The following is a 22,039-nucleotide window of genomic DNA, read 5'->3' as shown; positions in this document are numbered from 1 at the left end:
GTTTCACGGATTTTTTTTTTTTTTAGTAAGGAAAGAGAAATGAAATTTTACCTCAAACATAATAGTGTCGACTTGCTCCTTTACTTCCTGATCGTTGAGAACAACTCCCTTTTGAGCGGATTCAACCAAAAGATCAAGAAAGGCAAGCCTCCTTTTTTCACCCACATCATTGTCATCAGCATCCAAATCATCCTTGAGTCCTGCTGCTTGACCAAAAGAAAGACCTTCAACTGCGATATTATTCTGAAAAAAAAAAAATGTTTTTTTTTCTTCTAATTTTGAAAGTATTTTTTTTTTTTAATTTATTTTAATTTCTGTAAAATTTTTTTTTGATTAATTTTAGTTAATTAAAATTTTCATAATGAATTAAAACCTTTGACTCTTTGTCACTGGTTCTGTTTTCAATTGTTGGATTGATAACGGCACGTTTTCCACTTTTATAGTCTTCTTTTTTGCGTTGAATAACTTTTTTCGTTAGTCCATGAATAATGTCGAGAAGACGCATTTGATCTTTGCTGTATTTTGTTAAATTAAAAAGCCAATCGGGTCGAAGCCAAACTTTTGTGTGACGTAAATGAAGAATGTCACACATTCTGAAAAAAGGAAATTTTATTAATTCATATTTAGTATTTCCAAAAAAGTGTGAATTTTTTTTTTTTTGAAATTTTTTTTCTTTATTTTGAATTTTTTTTGTAAATTTATTTATTATTATTTTTTTAAAATTTGTTTTATAATTTGTTGTATAATTTTCGTTTTCACTTTGTTTTGTATTTTTTTTTTTTAATTTGTTTTTATGTTTCTTTTCAAATTAAAAAAAAATTTTTTTTTTTTTTACAGGATTTACATACTTCATGACAGCCATTGCATATTCATATCCACTTTTATCCTGAGTGGTTTTTGAAACGCCCATGGCAGTTTCGAGGAGAATTTCCACAGTTGTCTCTGACATATAATCGTGAATATCGAATTCCTTGTCGCCTTCTTTGCGCATTTTTTCAACAACACAATGTGAATTTGCATTGAAGAGATCAATGAAACTCTTGAGGACATTCAAGTGGAAAGTTGGAGCAATCAATTTTCGGTGAGCACGCCATTTTTGACCTTTTTTTTCAAAAAAAAAAAAAAAATTAATAATTTTCGAATAATTTTACATTTTTCAAAACCCATATGAATTAAATAAATAAATCTTACACCTAAAGAAAAGTTATATTTGTCTTAGAACTAAATAAATATTTATTTGTTTCAAATAAATATTATTTAGCTCAAATAAACGCCAATAAAATATTTCTTTTGGTGTAATAATTATTGATTTTTAATAATTAATTAAATAATTAATAATTAATAATTAATTAAAATTTTTAATTTCAATTAATTTTAGAAAATTAATAAGAAAATCTAAAATTAAAAAAATTAAAATCAATTTAGAATTCTAAAATGAGGGAAGAATTTATTTATTTTATATAATCGGTTCAAATATATTATTATTATTCATAAAAATTATTCTTGTAAAAAAAAAAAAATTTAAGAAATTTGTATTATCGAAAAATTTGAATACACTCGAAATGTGAAATAATTAAAATAAATTTTAATAATTATAAAATGTTAAATATAACAAATTTTAGTTAAATTTTCATGAAGTTTATAATTTATGTGCTATTCTAATAATTTATCTATTATAATATAAATTATATTACATTATTTGAAAAAATTTTGTAAACTTAATAGTTTGAAAAAAATATTTTTTTGTTTTTTTTTCGAAAGAATTTCTTTCTTTTTTGATTGTAAAAAAAAAATTTGTTTTGAAAATTACAAAAGCGATTTGTTTGTAAATTAGACAAAAAAATGTTTTTTTCATAAATTAGAAAAAAATGCCTTTTAATTTTGACCGTCAATCGAGTCATTATCTTGACCCCTACGGTCGAGGTGAATATTTAAAAAAAAAAACTATAGTGAGGGTCATTTCAAGAATTTTAAAATAAGAATAATTAACCATAATTTTGCATTAATTAAAATACAATTATAGATTTTACAGAATGACCATTGATTCTATTTAATTTTCATTGTTATATATATATATATATTTTATTATTATTATTATTATATTATTGTTATATTATTTTTATATTTTTATTATTATTTCTATATTATTTTTTTTAATTTATTATTTTTATTGTTTTCATTGTTTTTATTATTTTCATTTTTTATATTATTTTTTATTACTTTTATTATTTTAAGGTTGCTACATCAAAAATTCGAAGGTTTAAATAAATTTAAAGTGATTTTATTAAAATTTGAAAGAAACAAATATTTATATTATTCTAAAATATTTTTAACGGAAATGAAACAAAATTATAATAGAAAAAACCGCACTAGAAAGTAAATTCTAAATTCACTTTCGTCTTATGATGACTGTTTAGTTTATTATAAAATCGTGACATTAATTCACTATAGAAAAATATTTACTTCCCTTTTCATATTTTTTGAAATTATATATAATTTTTTTTTCCATTCTCGTCAAGTTTTTTTTTTAATATATAAAAAAAAGAAATAATTCGAATTTTTTTTGCAGATTTTTTTGGTAGTACGATTAAAAAGAATGAATAATAATATGTAATAATTACCAGAGGAAATTAGAAGACCGTTGCCCAACCATGGCTTGAAAAATCGATATTCACTTGATTTGTCAATATAAACATTGCTCGATAAAATTACTTCAACATCACGTGGATCAATCAAAAAGACAACCAATTTTGGTCCAATCCAGAGTTTAATGACCTGATCAAACTCAAAGGATCTTTCATAAAATTTACGGAAAATTGCTGAAAAAAAAGAAAGTTATACTATTATTAATGAAATTTAGAAAAAGATTTTTTAAAAAAATTTTTTCTTTTTAAACACGTGAAAATTTTTTGAAATTTCAATGAAATTTTATTTTATTTATTAAATATTATTTATATGATATTAAATTTATTTTTTTTTTTTCATCATTAGGAAAAAAATTTCGATCAACTCACCATCCGAACTGCCAATTAATTCGAGAGCATTTCCAATAAGGGGAAGACCAACGGGTCCAGGAATTTTTTCAGCAAGTTCTATTAAATGCCTTCGGGAAATTCTAAAGTAAATATAATATAGAACCAATGCTGGTATAAAAAGTGCTAAAAATACATTTGTCGCCGAAAGTCCGGTGGCGGCGGCGGCTTCACCAACCGATCCAACCACCACTTCCGGTCCCGCTGCAGACATCTTTCCTTTTTTTAACTCTACAAAAGAAAAAAGAAACAATCTTTTTTCAATTAAACAATTGGGTATTTTTTTTTTGCATTTTATTATGTTAATTAATTTACTTTTTTAATTTAATATTGTTTTAGAAATTAATTAATTTTTAATTAATTTTTAAAGTTAACTGAAATTAATTTTTAATTAATTTTTTTTTTTATTTTATCGATATTTCGCGATTTGCAAAAATTTATTTATGTTAGAAATCTACAATTATTGGTATAATAATAATAATAATTATTATTAATATTATTATTATAATTTCATAATTTAAAATTTGGTGGCAAAATTATTTAAAATTAAAATTTAGTTAATCAAAAATGAATTTTTAAATAATTTTTATTAATTGGATCAATTATTGAAAAAGTGAATGATTATTTTTAAAAAACTAGATTAAAAAAATACATTTTTTCTTAATTGCATTCAGAGAAATATATTTTTTTTTACATTTATTTGCATCAAATAAAAATATATTTGTCTTAGAGCCTAATAACTTTTTATTTGTTTCAAATAAAAAAAATTTAATATTTAAAATAAATAAAATTTTATTCGGCTCAAATAAAATTATTCAATTATTCAATATAATTATAGCTTTAAAAAAAAAAATTGATTCTTTATTCGTTAAAACAAAAATAATTTTGCTAATTTTTTGAAATAAATAAATTATAATAATAATAAAAGTATAACAATTATAATAAAAATACAATTATAATAATAAAAGTATAACAATTATAATAAAAATACAATAATAATAATAATAATAATAATAATAAAAATTTCGAATTTTATGCTTGATAACAAAAAAAAAATTTTTGGTAGTCTTCCAAAAAAATATATAAAGAAATAAATTTCACATTAAAAAAAAATTGTATTTAAAAACAAAAATTTCCGAAAATTCATCAGATTTGCAAATCGGTAATATTTCTATAAAAAAAAAAAAAAAACTGTTTTTATATCCACAATTTTGCACAATAATAAACAAAACACTATCAATCACTGGTGTGTCGTTCCTTTAGAAAAAAAATTCAATAATAATCCAAATTTTCCATTGTCAAAATTTTCACCTTTTTTTTCTCTCTATTATTAGTTTTTTTTTTTCTTCTTTTTTTTCTTTATATCCTGTTAACGAGTTCTATAATCACAATGAAACCGAAATCGAACTGACTTTTCTTTTGGGATGTCGTAGCCTTTTATATAATTCGTGTTTATCATCGCCCCCCTCCCCCTACCCTTTTCTTATGTTTAGAATATAGAAGTGTGTAATTATTTAAAATTCAATTCTTATTTCTATTTAGAATAACTAATAGAATGGAGATATTTTTTCTTTTTTTTTTTTTTTTTTGGGGGGGGGGGAATTTACAATTTCTCGTAAATACAAGTTTCCGTTAGTTTGTTGGAAAAGTTTTACATAATATTTGCAAATTTTCAATAAGCTTTCTTTTATCTCTTGAAAATTGAAATTAACTTTATTTTTTTATTATTCACTGTCTCGAGAATTTCTTATTTAAAATTTTTTTTCTTATACTGTCCGAATAATATTCACCTTTTTTTTTAGCAAGTCAGAATTTTAAATGAAATAGAATGACATCATAAAATTTGTTTTTTTTCGGGGGTAAATAATTTAAAAGAAATTTTCCAGTTAGAATAAAAATTTGAGAACATTTTTTTTTTTTTTTTTTTTTTATTTCAAGTCAAGGATTTAATTATAAATGTATTATTCATTATTTTAATTATTTATTAATATTATTATTGTTATTATTATTTTCATTGCTATTATTATTATATTGTTATTATTATTTTTATTGCTATTATTATTATTATTATTATTATTATTTATTATAATAAATTATAAATAATTATTTAATATTTTTATCACAAAAAAATTAATTATTTAAATAAATTTTTATTCAATATATAAAATATAAATTATGTAAATAAATCTAAATTATTTTGAATATTAAAAGTTTATGTTTAGAATTGATGTTTATTTGAAATTTTTGGATCAAAAGTTATCCATAATTTGTTTATCAACAGCTAATCGCCTATTGTCTATTATTCTTGATCAAGATTTTGGTATTTTTATAGCAACTTTGAAATTTTCTTAATTGACATTCTAATTAATTTTTATTAAAATTAATAAATTGAAATAAAAAAAAAATCGAAAATTGATTAAATTCCTTTTTATTAAAAAAAATAATAAAAATAAAAAATATAATTGGTTTAAATAGTGACATTAATTGAACAATAAATAATCAAGTAGATTTATTTATTATCCTATTATAATATGTTTATTATTTTATTATTATTTATTTATTTATTTATTTATCTATATTATTTATTCATTATTAATTAAATTTTATTTAATTAATTAATTAATTTTTTATTTAATTAATTTATTTATTTATTATGTAATAAATTAATTAATTAAAAATTAATATTAATTTCTAATTGCATAAAAAGAAAAATTATTTGAACTTGAATCATTTGAAAAAGTCAATATTGATTTTCATATTTTTTCACAACATTATTTGTAACAATGTTTATGAAATTTTCAATGACCTAGACATTAGTAAACAATATGTTGGTTAAACGATAGATAATGTGATACAAAGCTTTCGTTTAAATTAAAATTTTAACACCAAAAAAAAAAAAAAAAAAAAAAAAAAAAATACTGCAACTCACCTATTTATTTGCATTACATATTGCAATAAAATTAATGTATAATTATATTTTTTCTTTCCATTTGAAATTAAATTTATTTATTTAATTAATTTCAATTTAATTAATTAATTAATTTTATTTGTTTTAAAATAAAAAAAATTTATTTAGCACAAATAAATTTTTTATTTCAACCAAATAAAATTATTATTATTATTATTATTATTATTATTATTATTATTATATTATTTCTCTATTTGTTTAATTTAATTTTTTAATTAATTCCTTTATTTTATTTATTATTTTTCAATTTTATGTTTGAAATACCTAAAATATTTTCTATTCTTTTTTAAAAATAATTATTTATTTGCAGAAAAAAAATTCAATAATAAAATGAAAAAATTTTATAAATAATTTTTAAATTAAAATTATTTAAAAAAAAAAGAAAAAATATTTTAACTGGTATATATATATTGCATAGTTGGGGTTGACAACAAAGCTCTCGAATAGACAACTTTGCGTACTAGGAAAGCATAGCTCGACCCAGTTTATCGTAGAGAATCCATATAATAGGGGTTGGGTTTGTAAGCTCGCAAGCTCACGAGAGGTAGAATGAGAGAAAGAGATATAGAGAGAGAGAGAATGCAATAAAGAAGAGGGGAAAAAAGAATTTATAAAATTTATTGAAGAAAATTTCTCTCATATATGAAATTGTTAATTTCATGCACACTCGAATTTTTCTTTTTTTTTTTTTTTTAAATGTTTTACGTCACTTTCTAAACGTCTAATCATCTAAACTTGCGACTCCCTCTACATATGCGACCAAGAGAGTATCAGGGAAACATGAGGCTTTAGAGGGTGGAAAATTCACCCCATTGGTCGACGCTTAGGGTGGGTTATAGTTGAACTGGACATATATGAGACTAGACTAAAATATCTCGCACATGATCATGAAACTCGGGTAATTTTGAAAATTTTCCCATTTTTTTTTTCTTTTTTCATATTTTTCTTTTTTGTTCATTTTACATTTTAATAAAATTGGAATTTAATTCTTTAAAATTAATTTTTTTTATTTATTTTTTTTTACAAAAAAAAAATACAACAATAAATTTTGTTTTTATTTTTTTTATATTGAATTTAAATACATTTTTTTTAATTTTATTAATATATATTTTTATTTATTATTAAAATAAAATAATTTTTTTTTTACAAAAGAATAATATAACAATAAATTTTGTTTTTTTTTATATTAATTAAATTTCGTATTTTTTTAATATTGAATTTAAATAAATTTTTTTAAATTTTATTAATATTTTTTTTATTGATAAAATAAAATTAATTTTTTTTAAGTATAATAAATTTTGTTTTTTTTTTTTTTTTATTGTTTTATATAAATTACGTTTTTGTTGGAGAATTTTTCCATTAAAATGTCATTTGACAAACAGAGAATATAATGACGTCAATTTAATATATATATATTTATTTATTTGACGATAAAAGTTGTGTCAGATTGAAATAATTAATTATTGATGATGAAAAATCCAGGAAATAAGAGACGCGAATTCGTTCAAATTTTGATCGTTGATATATATAATATATCACGTAGGCGTTCAAAAAATAAAAAAAAAAAAATAAAATAAAATTTACAATTTACCTACAATGACCGGATATCCAGGTCAAATAAACCGTTGATCTTTAATTTTACGTTCAAGTGCCTTTAAATATCAACGTAAAATCTCGTCAACACTTCATTTTTCAATTGGAAAGAGAAAAAGAGAGAAAAAAGAAAAATTTTAAAAAGAAAAAAAATATTTAAAAAAAAAAAACAAAAATTTCATTAAAAAAAATTTAGAAAATTAAAATTGTAACAAAATTTTATACTTTGCATAAAGAAAATCTTTCACAACTTTGATTGTCATTATAAATAAAAAAAAAAAATATTTATTGATTTTAATAAAAAAAAACTTTTGTGGAAGGAAAAATAAAATTATTTTTGTTCTGATTTTTTTGATTGCAAAAATGTACTTTTAAAAAAAAATTAAATAGAAAAATAAAAAAAATTAAAAAAGGAATGATAAAAATAAAGCAAAAATGAAAAAAAAATTTATAATAATAATAACAATACCAATAATAATAATAATAATAATAATAGTAATAAAGGTTCGAAAAATAATATTAATTTTATTAGGTACAAAAATTGTAATAATCAAAATAGTGTTAAAAATTATTATTTATCATTTTTGTCACGATTACAATTTTTTAAATAAAATAATTTATTTTACAATTAATTTTATAATTATATAAATTATAAAAAATAATTAATTATAAAAATGATTTTATAAAAATAATTATTAAAAAATTATAATATAATAATAATAGAAAAACTAACATAATAATAATAATTCAAAAATAATAATAGTAACAATGATACTATCACTGAATAAAAATTTATTTGATTCAAATACTCGATTATTTTACTGTTATCAAATAAATATTTATTTGTATCAAATAATTATTATTTGAGTCAATTAAATGGTATTTGTTTCAAATATAGAAATTATTGGTTCAAATATAATTTATTAAATTCAAATAAAAATTATTTGATTCAAGTAAATATTTATTTAATAATAGTAATCAAGTATTTGAATCAAATAAATTTTTTTTTTTTCAGTGTAATAATTGAAAAAAAAAACAAGGGTGAACCTTTAAAGTGATTTTTGAATTTTTCCACGAGTTGAAAAAAAACGGATTTTTTTTTTTGTTTAATTTTTATTTTCTTCCATTGACATTTTATTTTATGACATTATCAAGTTCACTTCCTTTAACGAAATGAAAGACAATTGTGCAAGGTATATAGTGTAGGTATCACGTGTATATTATTACCGAGAATATGAAAGAAAGAGTGTAAATACTTTACATGATTTCTCGGGGAAAATAATTATCTTATATTATTATATGTGCGAGAGACTTGGATTTATTGGAAATTAATTTTCAAAGAAATATCTTTCTCTGCGATATATATATGATAATGATTTCTTGATTTAAATAAAATTATTTTATAAGAATTGAATTTCTATATGTGTGTAAAAATATAAAGGAAAACATAGGGGAAAGATAAATTTTTTTTTTTTTTTTTATGAGACAAAACGCGATAATCAGTGTCTAGTTGAAAATCTAAGGAATGGACTTCTTTGACGGACCTTATTTTCAGATAAATAAATTTTTTCTCTTTGTCATTGGACAGTGGCCATATCTTTCATTGAAACGAAAACGTTGCATACAATTTTTAATTACTTTTTCATTATTCTCTTGTTTATTTCCATCGGTAATTTTTGTTTTTTCATTTTTCAATTTTTTTAAAAAATTTTTCTTTCAAATTTTTTTTTTTTAAATTTGTTTATATAGTACAATATATTAATTAAATTAAATTAATTAATTTTAATTTAATAAATTACCTAATTTTGATTTTAAAAATTAATTTTAATTTAATAAATTAGTTTCGATTTAATAAATTAATTTAAATTTTATTAATTAATTAAAATGTAATTACATTAAATTGAACTTAATATTTATTAATACATTGCGATTTTTTATTTGTACCTAAATTTTAAAAATTAGTTTTTTTTCTCATTATTTTACTGGTAATAATGCGAATTTATTTTTCTAATTAATGTAGTAATTTTTAATTACTTATTCATATTTGATTAATTCAAAATTAGTAAAAAATAAAATACTATTAATATTTTATATTTTTTTGAATGAAAGGTGACGGGTTTAATATCAGTTTGGGGCAATGTGGATCAAATGATAGAATGTCTTCCACCAATTTTTACAGCTCTTGGATGTATAATTTACACATTTGCTTATATATGCAAAGAGGAAAAAGTGAGAATTTTCCAAAATTTGACGAAATAAAATGTTTTTTTTTTAATTTCACAAATAAAAATAATTTTTACAGTGCCGGATCAAATTTTTTTTTTACAAAGGGATTTTAAAAATTGTAATTTAATGGCCCTTTTTATATTATGAAAAAAAATTAAAAACAATTTTTTTTCTAATTTTTATAAATTTTAGAAATAAAATATTTTTAGTATAAAAAAATATTAAATATATTAATGATATTAATCTTTGTAATTTATTATTATTAATATATAGCTAAAAATTCTTCTTGAAAGAATAAAAAGTGATTGGAAAATCTGGTCGTTTGGTGATGAAAACGCTATTCTCTCTAGCCACGCTGAGCATGGAAGAAATTATACAATACTTTATGCGGGTGATTCTACAATTTTTTTTTTTTTTTACTCTATTTTATAAAATTATTTTTTGATTATTAATATTTTGTACTTTTTTTATTTTTGGGTAAAAAAAAAAATAATTTATAATTTAAAAATTTAATTTAAAATAAAAAATTAAAATTTCATTTAAAAAATTAATTTAAAGAAAAATTTTTTTTTAAATATTATTTTTTTATAATTAATTTTCTCGATAGAGGTTAAGTTGGTAATTTTAAAAAATTAATAATTTCCAGGTTGCGTAACTGGTACGACAATAACGTACGCTGCAATGACATTGACACCACAATTTTTGAATATTATTTTACCAATAAATGAAACACGACAAAAAAAATTGCCCTTTCCATTGGATTATTTTGTTGATTCAAATGAATATTTTTATTGGATTGAATTTCATATTTTTATCACTGCTACTGTTGAAATGTGCGTTCTCATTGGTTCGGAATCAATTTTTGCCGTTTTCACTGAACACGCCTGCGGTTTATTTCGAATAATCGGGTATATAATTTTTTTATCCTTTTTTATTTTCCAAAACTAATTTTAAAAATTTTTCAATTTTTTTGCAGGTATCGTTTGAAATCAGTGAAAAATATTTATAATTGTAAAACGAGATCTAAAAAAGACGTTGAAGAGGCAACTTATAAAATTATCACTTTTTGCATTGAACAACACAATCGAGCAATTGAGTTTGTATTTTCAAATTTTTCTAATTATACAATATATAATTTATTTTATTTATTTATTATTTATTCTCATTTTTTTTTTTTTTTTTTTTTTTTTTTTTTTTTACAGATTTTGTGATACAATTGAGTCTTGTTTTTCCATTTGTTTTTTCTTTACAATGGGATTGAATTCAATTATTATAAGTGCCACTTTGTTACAGGTAAAAATAATTTTATCATTATTTTTTTTTTTTTGAATAAATTGTAATAAAAAATGGAGTTTTTTTTTTTTTTTTATTAATTTTTAGGATTTAAAAATTATATATATATATATAATAATTGACGTTTTTTTTTTTTATTAGGTTGTTGTCAATATGGATAAGCTGAATGATGCTGTGAAATTTGCAACATTTTCCATTGCCTTAATTATTCATCTTTATTTTAATAGTTTACCGGCACAACGATTGATGGATCACAGTATTTTTCTAGCCGATCTTATGTAAGTTTTTAATATAATAATTTAATAATTTAACAAAAAAATAATAATAATAATCGCGATGATGAAAAAACACAATAAAAATGTCCTATCATTTTTTTCAAAATTTTCTTTACAAAATGCTTTTCAAAAAAATTATTTTTCCTGTTTTATTTTTATTTTTCAATGGAATTATTTATTTTAATTTTATATTAGAAATTATTTAAATTATTTAAAATTAAATATTTTAAATAATAATAATAATAATAATAATAATAATAATCGCAAAAAATACTATATAATATTTTTTTGCAAAAATTTTCTTTACAAAATGCTTTTGAAAAAAATTATTTTTCTTGGTTTTTGGTTTTTAATATTTTTAAAGAAATTATTTTTTTCAATTTTATAGGAAAAAAATTATTTAAATTATTTCAAAATATTATTTAAATTTTTGTTATTTAATTTTTTTTCTTCTGATTTTATTTTTTTTTGATTAAAAAGGTACGATGGCTTTTGGTATCAGTTGCCGTTGAAACCAAAAAAACTTTTGTCAATGATTATTATGAGAACGAGTGCACCTTGTACATTAACTGCTGGCAATATTTGTGTCATGTCCCTTAAAACTTTTTGTACGGTGAGAATATTGTATTTTTTTTTATTTATATATATTTATTTATTTATTTTTTATTTATTTTTTATTTATTTTTTATTTATTTATTTATTTATGAAACCAGAGAAATTTTTAATATTCGTTTATTTGAGACAAATAAAATTTATTCAATAAAAATAAAAAAAAAACAATAACAAATAAAAGTATATTAATTTTTTTTATTTATTTCTTCTTTTTTTATTAATAAAAAAGGAATTTCTAATTTAGCACAAATGAAAAATTTAATTTATTAGAAATAAAGATTTTAATTAGCGAAAATAAAATTTTTATTTTTGAATTAAATATAATTTACTTGAAATAAATAATTTTTTTTTTTTGACTCTGGGACAATTATATATTTAAGTAAAAATTAAAAATTATTATAACAAAAATGATTAAAGAACTTTTTAGATAATTATAAATTTATTCATAATTTTATTATAATAAATAAATAAATATGAATAAATAAATAAAAATATTCTTTTTTTCTCCAGATTCTTCAAACTTCGTTTTCATACTTTACTCTACTTTCCTCAGTCAGATCATGATTCATTGGAAAATAAATATAAAAACAATTTTCAGGAAGTATTAATTAAATTAATTTATCGATCAATAAAAAAAAAAAAATTGACACTAAATTGAAAAATATTTTTTGTAAAATGTTTTTTTGAATGTTAATAAAATTTTCAATTTCGAGAAATTTTTTTTTTAAACCTTTTTAATTTATTATGCATTTTATTATTATATTATTATAAAATTATTGGAAATTTTTGTAAATTTTTGTAAATTTTAAATTGAAATTTTAAGAGGAAAAAAATAATTTTAACAAACAAGTTGTATTTTTAAAAAACAAAAATTTGGTGGAAAATAAGTAAAAAAAATTTAGAAAAAATAATATTTTTTCACAAAAAGAAGGAGAAATATATTTTTTCTTTTTCAAATTTCACCACTTCATTTTTGAAAATTATTCTAATAGAGTTCTTTTCTGTTTGCAGATTGATAGAAGACTGTTATACAGTGAGAAGAATATAAAATAGTCTTTCTCTCTATCAGAAAGCTATAAGAGGCGCGATATGAATTTCTACTGAAATAATTATATATGAAAACAATAAATCGAGTAAACTTTCTAAGAGACAAAATTACTGGGTACAATGCGACAATTTCTTTCCGTTGAATATTCATTAAAAATTTATCAACCTTTCGAGAGAATTGACGCGTGAGTATTATATTCCATTTCTCCATTATAAGGGATCGATAAAAAAAAAAAATAAATAAATCAATTATTATTGTGAAATTTACACTTGCGAGGGAAAAAAGGGTTTTCTTTATTCAAAATATATAAAGTGAAACATCATCATCAGTATTGAATTGATACTTGTCACGCTTAAACGTGACAAAAACAAAAAAAAAAAAAAAAAGAAATGTCTGATTTTTTTGATAATCGTTATTTTTATATTAATAAATTTTTCTTATCTTGCATTGGTCAATGGCCATTTCATAGTGCGAGACGAAATTTTATTATTCAATTTTTCATATTTTTTGCGCTATTAATTTGTTTAGTTACCACGGTATTTTTTTATATTTTTAATTTAAAAAAAAATAATTTTAATGCGTACAAATTTCTCATAATCATTTAAAATTTAAAAAAAATTGGTTCTTTTCAGTGATTTTTTTTTAATCCTAAGTTTCTTTTATTAGGTAGAAAAAAAATTTTTTTTTCGTTACTAACAATTGTTTTTAGCAGTCAAAAATCTATTTCTCAATTTTTTAAGTCAAATGAAACTAGAAAACAATTTTTTTTTTTTTTATTAAAAAAGACTGATAAAAATTTAAATTGTTAAATAGTAATTTTTTTTTTAATCATTTGAGGAATTAAAAAATTATTTTTGTTTGAAAATTAAATTTTTTAATATTTTAGGTGATTAATAATTTTGAGAAATTTTTATGCAAATAATAATTTATAAATTATAAACTATAAATTATTTTATAATTAGAAAAATAATAATAATTGGTAAAAATAAAAAATAATAAAAATTTGATTATTAGGTATAAAAAATTAAAAAAAAAAAATTAAATTATATGGACGTTTAAAATAGAAATTAATTTGTATTGGATTATATTTTTAATTTTTATTAGGGAGCTGGTTTTTTAAGAGCTTGGGGCGATTCAGATAAAATGATAGAGTGCCTTCCAACAATTTTTACAGCAATTGGTTGTTTGGTTTATTGTATTATTTATTTGTCAAAACAAAAAAAGGTAAATTTTTGTCATTTTTGATTTTGTCATTTTTGCGCATCTATTTTATAATTTATTTTTCTATATTTTACACTCAGAAAAATTTTTTTTTTGAATCAATCAAAAAATTATTTGGCTCAATGAAATTCATTTTTCAATCGCAAAAATTTATTAAAAACTAAGTAAAAAAAAAAAAAATAAATTAAAATTTAATTACGAAAATTTTATTATAATTATAAACCAAATGTTTATTTGGATTAAATAATTTATTTATTTGAATCAAACAAAATTTGGTTTGAAAGAACTAAAAATATTTTTTACTTTAAGTCATTTAATTTTGTTCCGTACATATTAAAAGTTAATTTATTTAAATAACTTTTTGTTAATTAACATTAATATAACTATATTATATTTTATATATACATTTAAATTTATAATTTTTTTGTATTAAATTTTTTTTAATTTAAAAAAAAAAAATTTTTAAACTGCATAATAATTAAATTTTTTATTTAACAGTTGGGTCGTCTTTTTCATGAAATCAAACGTGATTGGGAATATTGGTCCTCTGATCGTGAGCAATTAATTATTTTTAATCACGCCAATCATGGAAGAATTTATACTATTTTTTATACAGGTATATAAATTTATTTATTTATAATTTTTGATAAATTTAATTTTTATTTTAAAAAATTTAAAAATTTTAAAGAACAATAAAAAATTGTATATCACTTTATTAGGGTTAATAATTTTCTTTTAATTTGTGAATTTAAAAAATATTAATTAAAAAAAAAAAAAAAAAAAAAAAATGTTTCAGGATGCATATCGGGTACATTATTAACTTATTTATTAATGGCAGTAACGCCACAATTTCTCGATATTGTTTTGCCATTAAATGAATCGCGTCCAAAAAATTTACCATTTCAAATGTATTATTTTTGTAATTATTCTGAGGATTATTTTTATTGGATTATGCTTCATATTTCATTTAATGCTATTGTGGAAATGTGCATTCTCATTGGTTCTGAATCAATTTTGGCAGTATTTACCGAACATGCTTGTGCGCTTTTTAAAATAATTGGGTATAATTTGTTTTTCGAAAATTTTAATTTATAATTATAATAAAAATTATAATAATAATAATAAAAATAAAAAAAAAAATAATAATTATTATTATTAATTATAATTATTATGATTATATTTATAATTATTTATTAAATTTAATGTAAATTTAATTAAAAATTGAAATAAAAAAAAATATTCTCTTCTTTATAGTTTACAATTAAAAAAAATCAATAGCAACGACAGCGAAGGAAATAATTTGAAAGCAGTGATTTTTTGCATTGAACAACATAATCGTGCGATTGAGTTCGTATATTCAAAATCTTCATTTTCTAACAAAAATGTAATTAGTAAAAAAAAAAAATTTATATATTTATTTGAAAATTTAATTTCAATTCGTATTTATTAATTAATTAGTAAATAAATTTTTTTTCCACTGATAGTTTTTTTTTATATATACTATTAAACAATTTTTTGTTTTTTAAAATCACTTATATTAAAAAAAAACAAAATATTACATTATAGATTTTGCACTATCATCGAATCACTTTTCAGTCCTTGCTTTTTTTTCATAATGGGATTGAATACCATATTAATTTCTGCTTCTTTAATTCAGGTGAGAATTTTTTTTTTTCCCCTCTTAGAATTGATTTAGAAATATTTTACATATTTTTTAATTTACAAAAAAAAAAATAATTAGAGAATAAAAAATTATAATTTTAAATTCAATTTTGTATACTAATTTTTTAATTGAATTTATTATTTAAAAATTTTTTTTTTTTTTTGTGGTTTAAATTGCAGGTTGTTGTAAATCTCAATAAAATTGATATTGCTGTGAGATTTGGAGCGTTTACTGGAGCTTCCATCGCTCATCTTTTTTTAAATAGTCTCCCCGCGCAAAGATTAATGGATTATAGTGCCAATCTCGCAGATAATTTGTAATTTATCTTACGCAAAGTATTTCATATATATAATTTTACAAAAAGAGAAATATTTTTCAAAATTTGTTTCGAATTTGTCTTTAAAAAAAAAAAAAAACAAATTTGATTAACAAAAAATATTTATTTTATTCGTAAATGAATTTAAAATTATTTTTATTAGATTTATTTAAATATAAATCATTTCATTTGGAAGTATTTTATATTTTTTTAATATAAAATATAATAATAATAATTATTAATTTGTTAAATTTACAGATATGATAGTTCTTGGTATCAGATGCCAGTGAAAATAAGAAAACTTTTATTATTAATAATGATGAGAAGTCGTGTTCCGTGTAAATTAACTGCTGGAAAAATGTTGGATTTATCATTGAGGAGTGTTTGTTCGGTAAGACAATAGTAAATGTAATTTCTTTTTACCTTTTTAAAATTGATTTATACTTTTATAATAGACTAGTTATCAACAGTCGGTAACTGTTCGATCGATAATGAAGATTCCAAAATAATAAACGGTCGATAACGCAAAAATAAAAATTTAATACCGTAGATTTCTATATTACCGATTGTTGTTACGGTAGAAATATATATTACCAATTGCTAATATAGTAGAAATCTACATTACCGATTGCTACTATGGTAGAAATCTATATAACCGATTGCTACTATGGTAGAAATATATATTACTGATTGTTAATATGGTAGAAATCTACATTACCGATTGTTAATATAGTAGACACCTATATTACCGATTGCTAATATGGTAGAAATCTACATTACCGATTGTTAATATAGTAGAAATCCACATTGCCGATTGTTAATATAGTAGAAATATATATTACCGATTGCTAGTATGGTAGAAATCTACATTGCCAATTGCTACTATGGTAGAAATCTAATTTACCGGCCGAGCAGTTATCGACTGTGGGTACATAGTCCAGATCAGAACCATAATCATAGTTGGGGTTTTGAGGCACAAAAAAAATTATCACTATTTTTATTAATTGATTTTTTATCCCTCCGAAAAAATTTTAATATTATAACTAATTGACTGCTATTTTTGTCAGATCCTTCAGGCTTCTTTCTCGTATTTTACTTTGCTTTCCACAATGACAACCTGAAGAGTATCGTCAAAAAAATTTTTTTTTTAATCGTAGCATTATGTGCATATTTTTATTAACATAAGACATTAGTTTGTATTTACTATAGGTAAGTGATTAAAATAAATAATAAATAAATAATTATTTAAAAGTTGTAAATATGTAAAAATAAATAAAGATATGCAAATTGAATATTAATTCATTAATTAATGATAATTAATTTATTAATATTATAATTTGAATTAATTACAACAATAAAAATAATATAATGAAAAAATAATAAAAAATAATAATAAAAATAATAAAAAATAATAATATTAATAATAATAAAATTTTTATTTTTTTTTTGAAAATACAGTATAATTGTTTCTTTTTCTTTACGATTTTAAAAAAATTAAATTTCTACAAATAGTTAAAAAAAATGTCAAGTGTTATTGAATTTATCCAAAATGGTGAATTGAAAATTTAATAATTATCTATTTATTTCAATTTAACACGATTTCACTAACAATTTTTTTTTTAATATGTGAAAACTATTTTTTTCATTTATTTTTTTTTCTTCATCTTTTTTTTTTTTTTTTTTTTTTAGAAAATTCTCGTTTTTGTTAATTTTTATGAGTTCCTTTCTGTTTCGAGGTTGATGAAAGACTGTATTCTATTGGAGGAGAATATAGACGATCGAAACCTTTAAGTCATACACACCTACGAGTTCAATATAAAATAATTATTATTGATGTCGAGTCCTGTAAATTTTCTAAGAAAATAATTACGAGACAATCTCTTGATATACGATATATATTGTCTTTTTCATTGAAATATTCATTTAAAATTTATATTTCTTTTCCTGAAGAACTTTATTGTTTCATTCAAAAAAGATGTCAATAAATAATAATATAAAATCGACGTTTGTCGAGAGAAAATTTTCATTTACAGTTTGTAAAAAACCATCAGTCTTGATTTTATATTCTTATATATATATATAGAGAGAGAGAGGGAGAGGTGACATGACGACTGATTTGTTTGATAATCGTTATTTTTATATTAATAAATTTTTTTTGTCTAGCATTGGCCAATGGCCTTATCACACCACAAGACGAAATCTTTTCATACAAAGTTTTATATTTATAATTTCTATTATCTATTTAATTGCTACGGTATAAATATTTTTTTATTTCTTTTTTTTTTTAATAAATTTTTATTTCTTCATTAAATTTATTATTTTTATTTACTTGACGACTTTTTTAATAATTTTTTTTTCAAAATTAATTAATTTTTTTAAATTCAAATTTATTTTTTTAATTATAAAATAAATGGAAATATTAAATAAGAAAAGAATTTTTTTGAAACTACTAAATTTTCGTTGAAACAACCAACAATTTTGTTGGAACAATTAAATAAATGTATACAGTTAAACAAAATTTTTAGTTGAATTAAGAAAAAGTTTATTTGGCTCAATAAAATTCTTTCTTCGTTCGAAATTTTTTTTTTAGAAATAAATCAAATATTTATTTAAATTAAATAAATATTTATTTGAATCAAGTAAATTTTATTTTGAATAGAATAAATTTTATTTGAATCGAATAAATTTTGTTTAAATTAAATAAATAAAAAAAAAATTTTTTTTTTAAATTAATTATTTAATTTAATTAATTATTTATTTTTGAATAAAATGTATTGTCATATATAAGGTGTCTGGTATTTTAAAAATATGGGGAAGTGGAGATAAAATGATGGAGTGCCTTCCACCAATTTTTACTGCAGTTGGTTGTTTAATTTATAGTGCCATTTTTTTATTCAATCAAAATAAGGTATTTTTTTTAATTTCAATGATTAGAATTTTTTTAATTACTTAAAAATTTATTATTATATAATATTATTATATATTATAATATTATATAATAAAAAATTTAATTCTATCCTAAAAGTGATAATACAAAATTTTTTTTTTTTTTGACAATAATATTTTTCAATTATTTTTATATTAAAAATTATTTTACTTTTTTTGGTTTTATTTTACAGTTAAATCAACTTTTTAATAAAATTAAATGCGATTGGGAACTTTGGTCCTCTGATTGGGAACAATTAATTATTTCTAATCACGCTAATCATGGAAGGATTTATACTATTTTTTACACAGGTATATACCCGGAAAAAAGATTTTTTTTCTTTAATTCAAAGAAAATTTATTTGTCTCAAAAAAATTATCTTTGATTCAAAAAAAAATTTTATCTTGGTTTTAAAAAAAAATTTTATTTTATTCAAATAAATGTTTGTTTGATCCTATATCACTGTTAGAATTTCTTTGATTTAATGTACAAATTTTTTTGGGAAAAAGAAAATTTCTTTGAATGAAATAAATTTTCTTTGAAACGAAGAACCTTTTCTTTTTGTTTCAAAAAAAAATTTTATTTTAATTAAAAGAAAACAAGTCAAAGAAAATGGTTTCTTTAAATCAAAGAAATCTTTTCTCTGGATGTAGAATATACATACTGGGTGTTTAAAAATTATGGGAAATCTGGAATATACATTTTTTTTTTAATTTTTGGATATTACAGAACTCTTCTTTACCAACAAACGTTTCTTTCAACCTAACCTATAAATTGTTCCACACTTCTTTTACGTTTTGAAAATAAACAATATTGAAAAAAAACAATTAAACAAAAATATTTAAAAAATAATTTAAAAAAAAATTTTTTTTTTAGGTTGTATATTTATGACATTAATTACTTATTTGTTAATGTCAATAACTCCACAAATACTTGACATTGTTTTTCCTCTTAATGAATCGCGACCAAAAACATTGCCAACACAAATGTATTATTTTACCGATTATTCGGAAAAATATTATTATTGGATTATTATTCATATTGGATTTACAGCAACATTACAAATGTGTGTTCTCATTGGTTCTGAATCAATTTTGGCAATTTTCACTGAACACGCATGCGCTCTTTTTAAAATAATTGGGTATTTTTTTTTTAATCAAAATAATTTTATATTTATTATAATTATTAATTATTTTCTAATTATATTTAATATAATTATTAAATACTTAATAATTATATTATAAATATGTGATGTTCCACGGGAAAAGGGACCCTATGGTATAGAAATTTTAGGTTATGTTTAGTCATAGTTTTACCTTGATAACAATTTTCTAATGAAAAATAGTTTTTATTGAATTTTTCGAAATGAAAACTTAAATATAAATATTTTGGGTTAAGAGTTGATTTTTTTTTGTATTTTCACTCTTCAGTATAATATAAACATAACCTAAAAAATTTTTTTTTACAGATCCTTTTTTTCGTGAAGCGTATTTAATTTTAATTTGAAATTAAAAAATAATTTCTCTCTTTTCTTTTTAGTCTACAATTGAAAAAAATCAATAGTTTCGAAAGTGATGAAAATAATTTGAAAATAGTGATTTTTTGCATAGAACAACATAATCGTGCGATTGAGTTCGTATATTCAAAATCTTCATTTTCAAACAAAAATGTAATGAATTGCATAGAAGATATTTTCAGTTATTATTAATAAATTGTGGAATCAGTTTTTACATCCGTATCCATAATTAATTAATAATTAATTTTTTTTTAATTTAAATTTGTTTCTATTTTTTTTACATTTTATTACTAAATTAGATTTTAATATTAATTTTATGTCCACTTCTATATTTAGCTAATATCATGCAAATAATATATAATAATAAATAATTTTAACAAAAAAATAAATTTTTCTATTTAGATTTTGCAATATCATCGAATCTCTTTTCAGTCCTTGCTTTTTTTTCATAATGGGATTGAATACAATATTAATTTCTGCTTCTTTAATTCAGGTGAGAATTTTTTTTTTTTGGAAATTTTACAATATTAAAATTTATTATTTGCTTTTTGTTACACTGAAAAAAAACTTATTTGATTCAAATAATCGATTACTTGACTATTATCAAATAAATATATTTATTTGTATTCAAAGTAGTATAACTATGTCACTCTCAGGAATTAGTTCCGCGGGCTGCCGCTAGATGGCGCCACTATCGGTTACCGCCGGTCGGCAACACCTTCAGTCGGTATTATCGTCAGTCGGTAATGTAGATTTCTACATTATCAACAGTCGGTAAGGTAGATTCTTAACATGAATTTTTAACTCAGTTGGTAAGGTAGGAAACTGTTTTTTACCGACCAAGGTGACAAGTGACTATGTATAGTCGCTATGTCTTAGTAGCGCGCAAATCGCATATGTGAGTGTGTCTATCGGTGAGATGTAGTATATAAAGGTGGGTTGGACATAGTAGCGATATTATCAGCATTCTCTTGGAGCAACTTGGAAGGAGCAGTAGAAGCAGTCGGCAAGCAGAGATTTCTTGAACGACAGGGGGAAGGAGAATAGCAGCGCAGAGCAGTCAACGCGTACAGCATTTACTTGGAGGAAAACCGTAGTAGAAAAGAGGGGGATTCCTGGCCGACTGTTGATAATGTAGAAAACTACATTACCGACTGTTGACAATGTAGAAAACTACATTACCGACTGTTGACAATGTAGAAAACTACATTACCGACTGTTGACAATGTAGAACTCTACTTTACCGAATGTTGACAATGTAAAATTCTACTTTACCTACCTTTGATAATGTAGAAATCTATATTACCGACTGAGGATAATGCCGACTGAAGATGCTACCGACCGTCGGTA

The 22,039-nt window shown here is 20.3% G+C and overlaps 3 protein-coding genes across 5 annotated transcripts in view; 2 read left to right on the top strand and 1 right to left on the bottom strand.

Moving 5' to 3' along the window:
- Positions 1-22,039, bottom strand: part of LOC127289237 (cytochrome P450 4g15) — a 267,349-nt gene that overhangs the window by 1,289 nt on the left and 244,021 nt on the right. For 2 of the 3 annotated variants that reach the window (XM_051317048.1, XM_051317049.1), the window contains exons 2-7: positions 4,344-4,377; positions 3,015-3,263; positions 2,622-2,819; positions 849-1,101; positions 374-593; positions 52-243 (exon numbers count right to left, since the gene is read on the bottom strand). In XM_051317048.1, the coding sequence (XP_051173005.1) occupies positions 52-243; positions 374-593; positions 849-1,101; positions 2,622-2,819; positions 3,015-3,246 (1,095 nt within the window). In that variant the 5' untranslated portion in view covers positions 3,247-3,263; positions 4,344-4,377. Of the gene's footprint in view, positions 1-51; positions 244-373; positions 594-848; positions 1,102-2,621; positions 2,820-3,014; positions 3,264-4,343; positions 4,502-22,039 lie in introns of those variants that run through there. The other variant, XM_051317047.1, reaches the window with a different exon arrangement.
- LOC127289208 (uncharacterized) overlaps positions 9,029-22,039 on the top strand; it is a 42,737-nt gene continuing 29,726 nt past the window's right edge. The window contains exons 1-17 of the mRNA XM_051317008.1: positions 9,029-9,262; positions 9,703-9,822; positions 10,093-10,210; positions 10,466-10,727; positions 10,796-10,915; positions 11,022-11,112; positions 11,254-11,390; positions 11,868-12,000; positions 12,510-12,551; positions 16,111-16,247; positions 16,506-16,638; positions 18,331-18,501; positions 19,036-19,155; positions 19,367-19,484; positions 20,050-20,314; positions 20,713-20,805; positions 21,092-21,182. Of these exons, the coding sequence (XP_051172965.1) occupies positions 9,119-9,262; positions 9,703-9,822; positions 10,093-10,210; positions 10,466-10,727; positions 10,796-10,915; positions 11,022-11,112; positions 11,254-11,390; positions 11,868-12,000; positions 12,510-12,551; positions 16,111-16,247; positions 16,506-16,638; positions 18,331-18,501; positions 19,036-19,155; positions 19,367-19,484; positions 20,050-20,314; positions 20,713-20,805; positions 21,092-21,182 (2,295 nt within the window). The 5' untranslated portion in view covers positions 9,029-9,118. The remainder of the gene's footprint in view (positions 9,263-9,702; positions 9,823-10,092; positions 10,211-10,465; positions 10,728-10,795; positions 10,916-11,021; positions 11,113-11,253; positions 11,391-11,867; positions 12,001-12,509; positions 12,552-16,110; positions 16,248-16,505; positions 16,639-18,330; positions 18,502-19,035; positions 19,156-19,366; positions 19,485-20,049; positions 20,315-20,712; positions 20,806-21,091; positions 21,183-22,039) is intronic.
- Positions 13,348-18,061, top strand: LOC127289239 (putative odorant receptor 85d). Its single transcript, XM_051317052.1, has 10 exons — positions 13,348-13,583; positions 14,152-14,271; positions 14,767-14,884; positions 15,065-15,329; positions 15,523-15,615; positions 15,835-15,925; positions 16,111-16,247; positions 16,506-16,638; positions 17,315-17,456; positions 17,984-18,061. Exons 1-9 carry the CDS (start codon positions 13,437-13,439, stop codon positions 17,366-17,368), a joined length of 1,158 nt encoding a protein of 385 aa, XP_051173009.1. The 5' UTR covers positions 13,348-13,436; the 3' UTR covers positions 17,369-17,456; positions 17,984-18,061.

The sequence above is a fragment of the Leptopilina boulardi genome, unplaced genomic scaffold (genome assembly GCF_019393585.1).
Source record: "Leptopilina boulardi isolate dan_hultmark-lab unplaced genomic scaffold, ZJU_Lbou_2.1 LbouV2_40, whole genome shotgun sequence".
NCBI lineage: Eukaryota > Metazoa > Arthropoda > Insecta > Hymenoptera > Figitidae > Leptopilina > Leptopilina boulardi.
This window is presented reverse-complemented; position numbering and strand designations above follow the sequence as displayed.